This window comes from Poecilia mexicana, unplaced genomic scaffold (assembly GCF_051168715.1).
Source record: "Poecilia mexicana isolate PSO_F unplaced genomic scaffold, ASM5116871v1 scaffold_15, whole genome shotgun sequence".
NCBI classification, from domain to species: Eukaryota; Metazoa; Chordata; class Actinopteri; order Cyprinodontiformes; family Poeciliidae; genus Poecilia; species Poecilia mexicana.
The window spans coordinates 20,155,270-20,172,440 of NW_028263384.1; the positions used below are offsets into that span (position 1 = coordinate 20,155,270).

A 17,171-nucleotide genomic window follows, 5' to 3' on the forward strand; every position below is an offset into this window, starting at 1 on the left:
ACTGAGGGAATGACCAAAGAGTGTTCAGATCCAGTCAGCTTCAATTACAGCCCCTTGTAGTTTTCCCAGAGGTGCACTATAGCTCCTTTAAGGGGAAATCAATGAGGTGACAAATTGTTGTGGACAGCAACCCCTTTTATTTCTTACATTGTTGCATCCATGCCTGGGTGCCCTTCTAAGCATGTATGCATGAGTTTGCGTGTGTGTGTCTGTGCGTGTGTGCGTGTGTGTGTCGGTGTTTGGTGGGTGTGCATACATAAATGAACAATCCCATCTATGTTGATTGAATGCTTTGGTCCATTTGTGTTTTGGTGGTTTTTCTTTCTGCTTGTGACTTTAATGGGTTGTTATTTGTCTAAACTTGTTTTTAAATGCTCTCTAATGGCTGCTTGCACGCATCGCCCACTGACGCTCGTTGCCTCTTTGTTTTGTTTATACATCACAGTGTTAATGTTTTCTCAGGGCTATTTTTGTCACGTTCTTGTTAAATGCCATCATGACTGATGGCTGATGAGTGCTGATTTGTTTGAGTTTACTGAGAAACATATGTCGCCAACTTAGGCAGTATTTTATAGGTTTCTATTGAAAAGGTTAGTTACAGGAGATATAGCTGAGTTTATTCTATTAGCTTTTTGTCAAATGTAAACATTGACTTGCACTATAACATATTCATATTTTCACATTTTGTCACATTATAGCTACAAACCACAATACCTTTTCATGGGATTTTATTTATTTATTTTATTGTGACAGAACACAAAGTAGCTCATACAGTAAATGTAAAATTTAAGGCAAATGATGCATGATTCTACAAAAAACTGAGACATGTGGCATGAATTTAAGTGTGGCCCCTTTTAGTTGAACACACTTAAATAAAATCTAGTTCATTAACTACCTTTAGACGTCACCTGGACAATTACTGAAGGCACAGCAAATGGGTAGGTTACTGCAGACCACTGTAACGCTGTACAGCTTCCCAGTTTATTTATTTTTTTGTACTACATTAACTTAAAATGAGGTTATGTACAATGGTCATATATATATATATATATATATATATATATATATATATATATATATATATATATATATATATATATATATAAATCCAGGTTTGTTTTCAGATGATCTGGCCTGAATAACAGATTAATGCAAACAGTTCAACATAGCTGAGTGTTTTTCAAGGTTTCCCAATTCTAAATATTTGAACAATCAGGTAAAATTAGGTTGGTTGTATCACATGGACAATGACAGTAAGGAAACATGCTAAATTATAGCCTGTGATGATTTAATTTTAGAAAAAGTAACCACTACTTGCTCTTGTTCTTTATCAGCAACTGTTGAAAAAAGAGAATTAGATTTATTTTTGAGGCTATATAAAGACACATTTCTGCTTATATATTTTCTAATGCTGGTTTTCAGTAAAGGTTGGGCTGTTTTTAAAAAGAAAGAGAAGCGCATCTCTTCATTCATTAATTTGATCAGAGGGCAGGGATTTTACGTGTCGATTTATCTCAAGCTTCTTACAGGTTATTTTTCTAGCATAGTTTGCAGCAGTGATGAATAATCAAGTCACTACTGCACATATACAACATTGGGAATTCATCAGCTTTGCTATACTGAAAAAAGCAGTGCTGAAATTAGGAAAAGGTAGCTCACTAAAATAATAATCTATTCTGTTTTACATGTCCCTCTACAGCAGGTTTAATAGACCAACTTTTCGAGGCGTTCCATCCTTCTTAGGCAGCTTCCCAATAAGCCCCTAAGAGGCCGCAACATTGATGAAACGCATTTCTCTTTCTCTTGTCTCCCCAGGAAAAGAAGAGTATGTTGCAACCTTCAAAGGATCTGAGTTCTTCTGCTACGACTTGTCCTTGAACCCGATTCAAAGCAGCAGTGATGAAATCACGTTGTCATTCAAAACCCTACAGAGGAACGGACTAATGCTGCACACGGGCAAATCTGCTGATTACGTCAACCTGGCGCTGAAAAATGGGGCTGTGTCACTCGTCATTAATTTGGGGTCTGGAGCCTTTGAAGCTCTTGTGGAGCCAGTCAATGGGAAATTTAATGACAATGATTGGCATGATGTCAAAGTTACAAGGAATCTACGTCAGGTAACAGTACAAATGGTGATGAAGAGATGAAGTAAATTAATTAACACAAATGCACTGAGATCATTGCCATCACAAAATACTTTTTTTTTTCTCAAAACAATCGGGTTGCTTAATTTAACCATGGTGTTTTATGGTGGAGACCTTAACAGCACCACAAGAGAGCAGGGACATCTAGATTTGAATCAAAACTGCAACTCAGTTATGGTTATGTCTCTTTAAAGTTAATAAACTGGGTATTTTCTTACTTTGAATAAAGTACTCCAAGCAACAAACGAGTCATAGGTAGTTCATTGCACCGATAAATTTGGTGGATCTTGAACAATGACGAAATCCCTTTCAGTCTGTTCTCTCACTCAACGAAATGGCTATTGACCGAAAGGTTTGCTAAAATTCCCCAATTTCTTTCTGCTTTGAGGAATGACCCAGTAGCCTCCAGATTTGGACATCAACACACTGTCAGTCTGTTGGATCCCTGAGCAACTTGGAGACAAAAGTTTAGTTGAGAAACTCATTCACCTTTTTTTTTTCTTTTTGTGTCACAGCTGAGTAAGTCCGGAAAGATACGGGTTTAAAAATGTTTACTTGTACAGTGCTCTTATGTCTAATTGTTTCTCTGAGAGATATTACTTAGAGCATTCAGGAGGGATTTGGGATATGATCTCAATGAGAATTAGTCATTTTCATAGGTGTCTAGAGAGGAAAACTCAGAAGAACAACTGGGTTAACAATTTCAACACTAATGCTTTGCTGCAACCCCATAAACCCTACTTTTTCATTTTCATAATTGGTTGTCAGTAGGCTTTGTTGACCTATGTATTTTCCTCCCTCCTACTCATCTATAAAATTCTAGTCTTATGGATGAGTTGGTATTGCCAAGGTACAACAGGGTATTTCCATTTTAACAAAGGATTCTTGTGTAATGTGTTTTTGAATTAAAAATAGAATATAAATTAGTCTTTGCTTCTGGAGAGAAAGGGCTCATGATGTACATTTGAATAATGAGACCAAACAGCCTGACAAAAGGCAGGAAAAAATATTACAATGATACCGCCATGTAGAAAAATTCAAGAAATTGCCTTTGTTTATACATGAGCATTTTTATTGGATTATTGAGACATACCCTGTGTAATCACCATAATACAAGTCAAATCATTTGCACCGTTTGTGATTTTATCAATCAGAACTTATTGCTAAGCTATTCAGCTACTGGTAAACAGAACTGTGTATTTATTTTTCTTCTAGTTGCCAATTATTAGATAAACACTAGGAGGGAAATATCTCTAGATTTGTTCCTGCTCCCTTGCTGTGAAGTGTTTATCTTCACCTCAGCGTTGAAAATTCTTAGTTTGCAGACTCAGCACTCCTGTTATTCGCAAATATCTGCCGTTTTCCTACTTGAACATTCACTGCATTCAGATTTAAAAGGAAAACCGAGCATACTGAGTGCATGCTATATGGGGGATCAGAATAGCTATCCTCCTCATTCCTTGTCAGGTCCTCTTTTCTTTGTCTCATTGCAGTAAAGTGATCCTAAAGTTCATCAGTAAGACCAAATGAAAGGTAACGTATTGAGTGAGTGCCAGAAGGTCTGATGCGCTGGATTGGAAATTTGCTGAAGACTGAACAACAACAACATTAAAATGCACATAAATAATAAAGAAAAAGAAAAAAAAAACAATAAGGTTTTTATAAATATTTTAACATGGGAACGCTTAAGGAGGGTCAATTGATGTGCTTTAGGCATTCTTTTTTTATAAACCATATAATATCTTTAAATCACAACCTTTCGTTAGATCTTTGGCTCAGAAGCCTTTTTCTGCAATTTAGTCATGAGGGCACAAACAGAAAATGGTGCAACTATATCAAGACAATCTCAGGGAGTCACTGGTTCAGCTATGGCTCCTCTTGGGGAGCGTTCTTCCTATTTTTCTTGGTCAGCTTTTTCTTGTTACACTTATTTTGCCCTTTTTTTCCCTCTATGTCACTAACATGCTTTGGAAACAAACTAACATCATTCATGGAATGTGCCATTCTACTAACCAGTATGGGTTTTGTCGTTTACCAATGTACTAACAGTATTGACCATCATATATTATTTGAGTAACAGTCGTTATTCTGTTCACAGTTTTTAATTTCCTTTCTCCCCCCTTTTCCACAAAGCACTCAGGCATTGGACACGCTATGGTAAACAAACTACATTGTTCGGTAGATATCATTCTAATTGTTTCTTAGTTTGGGTTTGCCGTGTGTTTCTTTTCTTTCTTTTTTTTTTTTTTTTTACTGTAGACGTCATTTACAAAATAAGGGAAATTGCGGTTGGTACTCTTCTGCTTACTTTTCAAATCCTTTTATTTATATTTTTCGGTTCATTCATTGGTTTTCACTCTGTTTATTCCACCTGTTTTCTGTCCACTTCTGTTTCACCCGCTCTTTTTTGTAGGAGCATCATTTTCAAGCTATTTGCAACAAGCTGTGGTTAATAATGAGGACGCCCTCCTGTCTGGCTGGACTGATGCTCTGTGGCTCAGCCAGTTGTATCCCCATCCACTTTGCATGTCATCTTCTTCAACTTACATGTTGGAAATGTCAAACTGCACATTTGCCAACATGAATGTAACACTTGAGCTGTGTTTGTCATTTCTTCTCTGGTGCTTTATTATTTCGTTTTGTGATTTGGCAGTGCTCATAAACTTTTTCCACGAGCTTTTGCATGCAAGTGACACTGTGGCAAGCATAAAACCTTATGATTCAGTATCCAAATAAAGAATTTGGGAATCATTTCTTTTTGATTACTTACAAGCAAAAAGAAAAGACAAATACATGCATGTTTTTAATGCCCCAACCTTTTTCCTACTCTAAAAAGGTGATTGCATGTACTCCCTTTCTAACATAGTAGCACGTTATGATCTAATTTATATAAGTACTAAATGTACTAATTTAAACTACCAGTTGAACTAACCTAGATAGCACTTTACTAACACCATTTTTGTGTCTGCTAAAGTATTTTTAAGTTGCATTAAAGTCAATACTAACACTGTAGTATGGGTAGTTTACTAACTTTAAAACCAAAACAGTTTTGGTTCCAACTAATCAAACTGGACAAAATAATAAGAAAACAAGAAAAAACGACATTTAAACAGACATGAAAATGGGTTTGGGAATATAAACATGGGAAACATGTGATTGACAAACGAAAGAAAGGGAATAACAATGCATAATTTAGGCTGCCTCCCTACAGCGTGTCCTTTCCCTGTGCTTTGTTGTGTAGGTAACCATATCCGTAGACGGGATTCTGACCACTACAGGATACACACAGGAAGACTATACCATGCTAGGCTCAGACGACTTTTTCTATGTCGGAGGAAGCCCGAGTACAGCAGACCTTCCTGGATCTCCAGTTAGCAACAACTTCATGGGTTGCCTCAAGGAGGTAAACACCGCTTCTCTGTGAACTCTTAAGACTGGTGGGTGTATGGGATGTACAGCTGGCTTCACCTCAGGACACCAGAACCGGCTCTTCACACCCACACACTGACCCTGCCTCTTTCTGAACACTCTCCTTTAGTTGGCATCACCTTCTCTCTTATAGTTTGATGCAAACTTTTTATCTTTTTTTTTTTTTTTTTTTGCAGGTTCTGTTTCTTCTGTGCACATTCAATGTTTTAAGACACAAAAGATACCAACTTGCAAACATGCACTGAGTTCTGTCTTAAAGTGGAATTCGGCACTGTTCTCCAGTGGCTCTGTCAGGTGCACATCAAAGAGAAACAGTGATCCAGAGATCGGGGAGTTGAATTTTCATGAGCAGTTGGGCAGCTCTCACCCCCACACCTCCATTTGGATATGAGCTCAGAACAACCGACTGAGACGCTATCTTCATTCGGATTTGTTCTATCCGAGTTATATTTAGTGTCAGCTGGAATTTGCCTTCCAAGTGCTAGAAATGTGACACAAACACTGCAAATATAAGCAACACTTTGTCACCAAGCACTTCACTCCTTGCATTTACCAGGTTGAACCTGATTTTACATTTAGAACAGCCTTATTTCATGGTCAAGATTCTACTCGCAGATTTTGCTCTACATTGACATAGTAGCTTCAAGCAGTCGTTACAGATATGTTAGATGCCTATCCATGATGCAACTCTGCTGTGCTACTGAATTAGACTCGTTGAAATTCAGTGGTGTTTAAGAAATCTGTTTAAAATGCTTTGAGTTTTGTTACATGATACGCATTAACCTGCTGGAAGCAGCGATCAGAAGACGAGTTCATTGTGTTCATAATGAGAAGGTACATGCACAGATTTAAAAGGCAAAATTGAATCACTGATGCAAAAAAGAGAAATTTGGAATGAGAAGAAAGGTATACCAAATTTCTCTTTTTGCATCATTGATTCAATTTTGCCTTTTAAATCAGTGCATTTTATCATAATCATTACAACTGAATAAGACTGCAGCACATCAGCCAGTCGATAAATTGACAAGCATTTTGAAGACATTATATATAAAAATAAATTGCACTGAGTAGAATGTTAGAACAGGCAAACCTGTCCAATTGCTTGTTGACACAAATAGCAAATAAGCCGATTACAGGGCAGTAGCTCAGTGCATTTATTTATCTGGATATGGTGAGGGCAACTTCATGAAGTTTTAACTGAGCATTAGAATAAGAAAGAAATGGGTTTTAAGTGGCTTTGAACGTGATGTGGTTGTTGATGCCTGACAAGCAGGTCTTGGTATTTCAGAAAACGGACTGGGATATTTGCATTCAGCCATTTCAGAGAAGAGAAAATATCCTGCAGGTTGAGGTTGTGTGGATAAAGATGTGCCCTTGTCAGAGGAGAAAGGGCTAACTGGTTCAAAATGATAAAATGGAAATGGAAGCTCAAATAACCACTACTTACAGGTAAAAGTATACAGACTATCATCCAAGAGACACAAGACGACAAACTCTGAAGCAGAGGGTTACAGCGGCAAGTATATGAATCTGTGCCATGATGAATTAGGGCCATTTTGAAGGTGAAAAGGGGTCCAGCCTGGTACAAGCAAGATGAAGCTTATAAAGGTGTCTGGTGAACATAAATGTAAGAGTAATAAGAACCAAATTAAAAATGGTGCATGTCCAGGGCATTTACTAGTTAGTAACTCAAATCATGAAGACAATAAAATTAAATACATTTAGCAAGATACTCAATAACAAGCAGCAAAACAAGACATTGTTTCTCTGGGATATGTAACATGCTGGTGTGAAAAAATAAATAAATTCCTGAAATAGATATATAAAATAAAGCAGAATTTGTTTAAAACAAACAAAAAAAAAAGACATACAACTTATAAAATGCACAATCTTAACAGCAGAGCAGCAACTCAACAGCTTGTGGCAGAAAAGTGTGAAGCAGTCTGGTGATTTTGCTTCCGATGTTCAGTTCAGATTGCACAGTTTTTCCCAGAATGTCAAGTCCTGTTCCCACAGCAACTCTAGAAGAGATCCTGGAAACACAGGATTACGTTCCCAGGTCCCCTCACTTTTCATAGGGCTCTTGTTTTCCGCACGAAGTAAAGAGACTATCAACTCTGCAGAATACTGAGGATGCTGACGAGGAGTGACGTTTGGGTTTTCCCAGAAAAGCAGTCTCGATCTCAGTGATGTTTCTGATGAGGTTATCCGAGATCTGTTCACAGCAACTTTAAAGTTTACAATCGGATGTCAGCCAAGTTCTGGTGGAAAGTGGCATCTTGCGTATAATTTGACAGAAAAGAACAATGAATGCAAAAGTATCTGCTGGTTTGTCCTTTGTCACAGAAAATGCATTGTTATGAGTTAACTTGTGTTTTATGGTGCCAGAATCATAAAAGTGAGAGAGGAAATGAGAGCTCATTACAGGGTGTATAAAATGATTAGTGGATTAGCAGCTATTAGAAAGGACTCACTGTGCTCATTTCTAATTTTAAAGTACCTGAATCTCCCACCCAGCTGTATCTGTAGCTCCTTTATCCATGAGGCAATGAAGCGACTAAGCTGGCTCTCAAACTCTCATATGCCTTCTGCATCTTCTATAAGGTAAAGGTTTGAGGACTAGAGAAGACTGCTTTACAGCAGCCACGTTCTTCAAAAATATCACATTACAAAAAGAAATAAAAATGAAGTTCATAAAGCAATACATTTTTTTTTTCTCCAATTAGATCAATGGATATTTCATGGAACTGTAATGCAGCTTAAAGATTATTGACTGATATATTCCTTGCCATTTTTGTACATTGGTAAGCTTCATCTCAGCTGATACAGTGGAATTACACAGGTTCCCCATCACAGGTCAGCCTCTGAGTATGTTGTAAAGGCATACGAGATGCAGTTTACCAGCATGTGCTCTACTCCCTGATTGATGGTGTGTCCCCATGGGGCTTTGTTGCAGTGTTTGTGTGCAGATTCTAGCCTGAGCTGCTATGACTTCCCTGTTGGTTCTGATGGCAAAACAAACGGTGGTGCAGTAATAGCTCAGTTGTCACAACTGTGGTTTGATGACAAATTAGTGCAGCACTACTAGTGCAGAGCAAAGCGTAGCTCTGACCAAAGCTTCTTTAACTTTGAAAGATGCCCTTTGTCTTAACTATGAAAAATTTATTTGGGTTTATTGGCTTTATCCGTTCCAACTTTGTCTCAGCGACTCCAGTCTAGCTGGCAGAGATATTATCCTTTATCCCTTTACTCCTTTCTACATTCTTTCTTTAGACATGATGTTCTGGTAAGATGACCTTTCTATTTCTATTTACTTTTCTTTAACCGTAAATAAATAAATCAATAAATAAATAAATATATATATATATATATATATATATATATATATATATATATATATATATATATATATATATATATATATAAAGACTCCACATTATCAATTTACTGGTTTTCATGCAGTTCAGCACTCCGCAACAGTGAGTCTCGCAGCTTTTCTGTAAATCCAAGCATGATCTTAAGTAATTCTGATCCACAGCTTCAAACTACATCTTCCTCAACTGTTAAGCAGAGTATATATGAGATAGTAATAAACATCTCCCAGTATGCCAATGTAATCCCATTGGAAGTGTCCCCAATTTCATGTGAAGCTTTTCCATACCAAGAAATACAAAAGCAAGGTTTTTTTTTCCCTTTAAAATAGGGTTTATCTGATTTGACCCAAAAAGAGATTTAATGCAACTTCTCTTTTAGTTTGTAGTTCATATCTTTTGCAAAAAAGGATGTGTTTGTGTCTTTTTTCTTAGTTTTGTTTCCTCCACAATAAATTTCTACTGATTGCAAACTGATTGACACGCATTTAAACATGAGTGTCTATTTCTTTGAAGTGAAAAGAGGAAGACCACATTGATGTTTTAATTAATCATTTTGACATTTGTCTAAATGTTAATTAGTTTCTCAAATGGAAATTACTCATAACTACACAGATTCCTGCAATGGCAGCTGCGTAACTGCAGCAGACATGAAAATTGGATAATTACGAGGTTGTGGCTGTGTGTTTCCTTTTATTTATTTATTTCAAGACTGTTGCCAATTACATTAATGTGCCACTGAGTGTGTAACTAAACACACTGTGTTTACCTACTTAGTTCACAGTATAGTGTTCTGATCGATAGCAGCAGTTATTTTATTCAGAAACCATCACTGACATTTACAAAAGAACTTCATGAAACATTTAACCTCACGTTCTAAACTTGCTAAAAAAAATAAAATAAAATAAAAAAATGCGTCCATAAGCCAGTGTAACTACTAATACATGCAGTAGGTCTTGCAAATTTATTTACAACCACAAAACTTTTTTTTTTTTTCACATTTTGTCACATTAATATAATCGCCAATGTATTTTATTGGCATTTAATGAATTAGCCTTGTACAGAGTATTGCATAATTATGAGACCCAAAATTGTTACAATGTGTTTAAAACTGCCTTTACAAGTGACATAATCAATATGTACACCTTAGAGTTATTTACACTTAGTAAAATTGACCCCAGTGACCCTGGATAGGTTAAAGCTGGCATTAAAAATGAATGACATTGAGTTCCTACCCTCTTTCTACAACAGCTAGAGATCATAATTCCATTCTCTCTTTTTAGTGGATCCTACTGATGCTAAACCTGGTCTGGGTCTTAATGTCTGAGAGCATTACCTGAAACAAATACTGTATAAAGGTTGCGGAATTAAAACCTGTAGAGATCTTCACCTAATCAATTTTCTAAATTGAGTGAAAAATACTGAGTGCTGCAGAGTGGATGAGTAAGCTCATGCACTCATTTTTTGAAAGGCATATCCATCATCTGCCCACTTTTTTATGTAATTACACCACCAGCCAGGGCTTTAATCACCATTTTACACAAGACCTGTGAACAAGTTTAGATTTATCCCTTTCCTCGCAATTCTCACATACACTCTAAAGACATTTTACCTAAATTTCCCCTCTAAACCACTATCACAGTTGCTTTGTAAATTGAGATCTTCACTTGTTTTTTGCGGTAGTAAATATCAAAATAGATGTATTGCTTTTGTCCCTTCAGTCAGTTAGCGTACACTGTGCTCTTGTCATGAAGGCATAGGAAGTGTAGAGAAGTGTGAGACATTTGGTTCTATGCAGGTGAAGCTCTTTAGTTATAGATACAGTTTGACAAACCTGACCAACTTTCGGGGCAAATATCACTTGTCATCAGGGATTAAAAACTACATGGATAACTGCTGAGTAGTTGTTCCATACTGTTGCATTTTGCAAGGCTGTACTGTATATCTTTATGACTGTGAAAAAGTAATTTTATTTTATTCTCTCCTTCTCCTCTTCAGGTTGTTTATAAAAACAACGATGTGAGGCTCGAGTTGTCTAGGCTGGCTAAGCAGGGTGACCCCAAAATGAAAATCCATGGCACTGTGGCCTTTAAGTGTGAGAATGTAGCCACTCTGGACCCCATCACTTTTGAGACACCCGAGTCATATATTATTCTCAACAAGTGGAACGCCAAAAAGACGGGGTCCATCTCCTTTGACTTCCGCACCACCGAACCCAACGGCCTTCTACTTTTCAGTCATGGCAAGCCCAAACAGCAACCAAAGGACTCCAAGACACCCCAAACTCTTAAAGTGGACTTCTTTGCCATTGAGATGCTGGACGGCCATCTGTACCTGCTGTTGGATATGGGTTCTGGAACCACGAAGACCAAAGCAGTCAATAAAAAAGTCAATGATGGTGAATGGTACCATGTGGACTTCCAGCGAGATGGAAGATCAGGTAATTTTCAAGACCTTTAAAGAATGTATAGTCTGTATGTAAAGAAATTGCAAATTAGACAAAAACTTGCAAGCTATTCAATACTACTAATTGGACATCTAAAATTGTGCAAAATGCAACTTGTAAACTTAAAAAATGTAGAAGGCACTAAGTGATGTGTTCCTCTGTGAAAGAAATTTCCATAAATCTCAGTACACTTAATGGCATTGGGACTTAGTTAAATTATACCAGACTAAAACTATAAAAACTGAAGAAGTGTATTGCGTCTGGAACTAAACATAATTTTAGTTGAAAGACTAAAACAAAATTAAAGTTTCAGAGACTGTGTTAGCCGCTGCAGCTTCTCTTCTGTTGGAGTCACATGATGCCCCCCACCAGCATCATGTGGTTGGGGGCATGATGCTGTGGAGAGTTCACCTGAAACACTGGTCTGAATTAGATTTATCTTTAAGATCTTTTTTCATTCTAATTCAGCTCTTAATGTTGGCAATCTGATCTGATCTTCAATAACATTTGAGGGGGAAAATGTCCTGATTGAGCAGCCTTTTGAGTTGATTTTGAGTTCATTTGAAACTTTGAGCAAAAGCTCAGCTGTTTGTGATTTTTTCTTTTTTTTAACATGGCACAAAACGCTACGTGTGGATCATCTTTGTATTTCTTTTAGCAAAAAAGAAAAATATGCATTATTTTTCACTGCCTTAAGTTTTCACTGAAAGCTTATTGTATTCTTCTCAATATTTCTGAAATGTATAGCTTCAGTCAGTCGATGCTGAGATCCCAGACACGTGTTTCAAGCAGAATAACTTTTTGCTCAACATGTCCTCTAAGACTGAGGCTACCCTGCTCTAATCTATGTTGAGTTGCTTACTGAAGCAGCAATTTGTTAGTGTGAGCTTAAAGCCAGGGTCTAGCAATGTCATGCTGCAAATTAGATATGCCCTTTGACCATGTTTTCCACTCCATCTCAAGAGGTGGAAATTAGATTAAACTGTTTCATTATCCCCCAAAGCAATATTTGGTTGCAGTTATAAATTGAGCTTTCAAACACAATCAAAATCATGGCGCCCATCTTCTATTTAACATTAATATACGTGTTGGTCAATTTAAGCATTTAGATTTTTCTGAAAATTAAATATATATTCAGCTCAAATTTTTTTGTACATTATAAAAAGTAGTCACTGAGTGGTATTCTTCATCTTAGAGGAAAGGGAAAACTGACTTTGCCGAAAACATAAATCTCCAACATTTACTTATGGTAGACCAAACTATAAGAAACAATGTCTTGCTAAATTAGATTGTGTTCATTATCTGTCTAGTACCCTCCTATCATCCACCCCCACATACTTACTCACATTCACTTACACTAACACATCCACACACAACCTCGAGCCCTCTCGTCAAGTTCTCTTTACTCACCGCTCTCTCTGTCTACTCTGCCTAAGTTTCCATGGAAACAGGAGGTGGTCTCTCCCAGGACTAAGACAGTAGCTGCACAGTGCTGAGCTGTACACTAATGACATTTCAGAGTAACTGTTCTTCTTCCCTTCAAGTCTGGTAGAAAAGTGTTCTTACCATAGAGTGTAAAGGGGACATGAACATACTTTTTGCAATAGAGACATCAATCCAAAGCATACAAACATAACGGCTAAATTAGATACAAATATCATACAGTTTTACATCAGATTAAAGCTGCCCACAGACTCCAGGCTGCCCAAGAATGTGTTAAAGTAGGACGGAAAACCTCATTTCAATATGAAGGCAAGCATGAGCCTACTGTGATATTAGTATTCGGCACATACTTCTTCCCCTTTGGCTTTTTTTTTTTTTTTTTTTTTTTTTTTTAAATCATCACAGTGCTGCCATCAGAGGTATTACATCTGCTCTGGTATTTGCAATTTGGAGGTGTATGCACAGCTAGAAGCCCTACTCCACTGGGAGCAAAGAGCACAGTGCTTTTTGTTTACTATTTTTGTCCATAAATTCTTAATTTTAAGTGCTTGCTAAAATGTTTCTTGTTGCAGCCAGAGCAGTGGTGGAAACCTAATCTGCTTAGTAGCCCTGGTTCCAAAATAGTACAAAAGTGTGACAACTTGGAGTACTGCCAGCTTGATGTGGCCACGATTAGGTAGCAGCTTTGCCATGGACTTCTGCTTCAAATTTTCTGATGACCAACATGTCAAGAGGCCACGGATTATCACGATCAAGAATCTTCCTAAATCCAGAAATGCTGTCACAACAAAAACAACACAACAATTTTGTAGCATAACAGTAACATAACTCCCAGTCCTTCAGACAGAAAGGCATATCCTAGCCGGTACATAAAATCTTTGCCATCCTTTGAGAGTTGCGTGTAATACTTAATAAATTCCCTGTCCTTACTCTTGTTCTTAAAGGCTAGCCATCCTTTACAGAGTGTTCCTATCATGTACTTTTTATATTTGACTGAATATAGATCATTTTAAATCACAAGAAAATAATTTATAAGTCTGTTGAAAGCACAATGCACAAAGCTTTTCATTTATGCATTGTGTTTTATCAATACACACTACCAAGCATACGCTACCTGAAACAAGTATTCACACCTCGATCCTTTATGAGCAACACTTCCAGCAACTGTGACTTTTACAAATAATGATCTCTTCCCAATTTGATTTATTAGCTTATTCCAACTGGAACCAAACCGGCAAATAGACGTCTGCTTTTTAAAGCTATTCTAACCTCATTGCATTAGTGATGCTACAAGGCGCTGTGCTCTTGGCTGGAAGTACTTGGGGTTTCTCACCGGGGACATTACATAGAGATTCAACCGAGGACACACACACACACAAACTGAAACATACCCACAAAGAGTAAAGGAGCAGATACAAAGCAAGCAGAAATGTAGACAACACTTTCTTCATCCTCAGCCACCTTACTGGCTTCTTTCCCCGCTGAGAATCCAATCACATCGGGGAGACTTGGCCGTACCGCCCTAACTGGATTGCAGTAATCCCCTGTCTAACATGTTTTGGGGATATGTGAGAGGGGTTACAGGATCTCATGCCAAGTTCAGCCAGTCTGCTGATGCAGAAGGTGTGAGAGAGATCTGAGCTGTCTTTTGGACCCCTGTGATACGGTTTGGTAATAAAGTGCTCCTTGCGGGCTAGCTGAGAATGTGAGAGTGAGAAAGAGAGAGAGAACTAGAAATGTGTCCTTAATATAATCGAGTGCAACCGATTGCCTTAACTCACCTAATCAGTAATCAGAGAAACTGGTCACAGACCATTGGAGGATGAATGTTGCTCAATACAGAGGAATTCTGAAATAAAAACTGAAGACATGAAACTGGGGCAGAAGTTTATTTTCCGACAGGATAATAGCCCTAAACGCACTTCCAGGGCTACAGTAAAATTGTTACGATCCATGGTTTACAAAGTTAGTCTTCAGCAGTGTCCTACATGTTTCAGATTCAGATATTGTCCTGATTGAGCACGCTTAAATAACATGAATGATTCTTGAGTAGAGGCAGGTGATGAGCTAAGAGTGTAATTTTGACATTGGAATCAGTAGGGCAGCATGCCTGGATGAGTGCAACCAGACACACCTAGTTTAGATCTACGCATATCCATATCTTGAAATGGTCCAGTTAAAAGTCCTGAACTAAATGCACAGCTACTTTTGCAGGCATATTATTTCTGTAAGTGTTTGTCATTAAGACACCACATTAATCACCTATTACTCTTTTACGTCCATTGATAGATTTGATAAAATAAATCTGTCTCATATTCCCATTTTGCCTGCTAATGTCACAAAACACTTCCTGTCCTTCAATCTTCATATATGTGTTGCGCTTCCCATGGTTCATGCCAGACACTGGCTCATGTCTCCATAGGATTCTGGTGAGGCTTCAGACATAACATAGTTTGACTGTGTTTACACAATTCCTTGGAGGACTATGACAAGTGAGCAGAGCAGCCTGAGTATGAGGCCTCAGTGATGATGGCATCCATCTTCCACTTGCATCAGCTTAAGCCAAGATCAGTTTAGAACAGCATATTCTCTAAGAACACGATGTCTTTGCTAGCTGCCTACGACTGTAAGTGACTGTGAGACGTTCAGTAAGTATAGATATGGACCGATTATGATAAGGGGCTATTAGCTTGATAATGACCCCTGCAGTATTTACTTTGTAAATGTATTATTCACAGACCAATCATCCAAATCACTTCCTACTTCCACAGGGTGAGACATGTCAGAACTGAGAGTGTAGACACTTATGTCACAATTCATCCTCATCGTAGTGATGTTTATTCTTCAGCTGGGCACCTGCAGTCTGGGAAAAGTTTTCTCACTAATGAGTTTGATGTAGTGAGCTCGTTAGCTGTAACCTGAAGGGAGCTGTTCTGGCTGCATGACGGGTGGCCCATGCCAAGTGTGCAGAGCTTAGAAGTCTCAACAGCTGGTGCTGGAGAGAGCAGGGGCAGTGGGTGACGGCAGGAAAGTGCTTGGAACAGATGCCTGGGGCCAAGACCCTGAGAAGAGAGCTGGAACATGTTACTGTGCACCAGGTTAATCATTGTGCACTAGGTATTTAGCTGTCTCTCTCTCATGCATTTTTCGGAGTAGGCTGACTCACCTTGACTATAAAGTGCATGCATAATCAAGATTATTAGCATACATTTTATTTCTAAAGAGCTTAATTTCTGTTGGATAAAATGTTCGAAAAACATTGCAATGACAAAAGAAAAAAAAATAAATTAAATGCATTAATTACGTCATTGTGATTTATACAGTCAAATATGCTAACAATTGTAATGAAATGTGAAAAGCCCATTTTAATGTCTAATTATTATTTTTAATTATGTCAACTAGCCGTATTGAAAATGTATGTGTGGCTCAGGGCTTGTTTCCAAGCACACGCAGTTTGACTTGAAAAGTCATCTGAAGCTGAGGTCCTATCACACACACTGGAGTCTTGCCATTTAGCCCGAAGCAGTCTGCTAATAGCTCTTTCATATCTGCCAAGGCATGCCTCCGCCACTCAAAATGCAAATTATAACTTTATGGCAATTGTAGTTTCGAGCATCCTTAGCCTACTTTTTTCTCTGCCGTTGCTTGTGCTGATCTTTGGCAGCACAGTGTATGGATTACTCGATGTGGATGCGGGCAGACGAGGCAGCCACCATTAATTAAAGTCCACAATGGGTCCTGCGCTCAGAGTGACAGATCCATATACAAATTAATCACTCGGTCTGAGTCCCACAGTAAGGCCTTCCCTTTTTGAAGCTTTACAGTCCAGTCATGTCCGCTGTTGTTTACGGTGCTCCAGATCGAGAATTAAACCTGAATGAGAGTGATAAATCATGGCCAAGAAACACACAAACTCCCACTGCAGGTTTATGTGTTGGAGAGGCACAGACAGGGTGAAAAAACCTCAGCCTGCAGTCTGTTAATCAAGTTCAAAAAGATGGTTACGATGGTGTCCCCCACCCCCACTTTTTTGGATAGGGTGGTGGTAGAGGACATCTGCAATGATAAAGAGGACGATGATTTTTCTTTTCCTTACTTTTCTTTTTATGACCACTGCTTTATAGATAAAGAAGATTTATTAGGGGAAATCCAAGGAAAATGGAGAGGATACTCTCAGGGATCCCAGATTAGATTTCTAATTGACCAGCGGCCTGTGATTAATAACTTTTATCAACAGCCATCCGTCATTCTAAATGAAGAAAATCCTGACCCTGTTCAGATGTATAACCCTAATTAAGCTAATTTCTTCATTAAACTGGGTTGAAACTGGCATTCCTT

At 38.0% G+C, this 17,171-nt stretch overlaps 1 protein-coding gene across 1 annotated transcript in view; it reads left to right on the forward strand.

The window, feature by feature from the left end:
* The first annotated feature begins 934 nt into the window (after window positions 1–934).
* Window positions 935–17,171, forward strand: part of LOC106933710 (neurexin-1a) — a 130,337-nt gene continuing 114,100 nt past the window's right edge. The window contains exons 1-4 of the mRNA XM_088013451.1: window positions 935–938; window positions 1,816–2,117; window positions 5,386–5,547; window positions 10,943–11,384. Of these exons, the coding sequence (XP_087869577.1) occupies window positions 935–938; window positions 1,816–2,117; window positions 5,386–5,547; window positions 10,943–11,384 (910 nt within the window). The remainder of the gene's footprint in view (window positions 939–1,815; window positions 2,118–5,385; window positions 5,548–10,942; window positions 11,385–17,171) is intronic.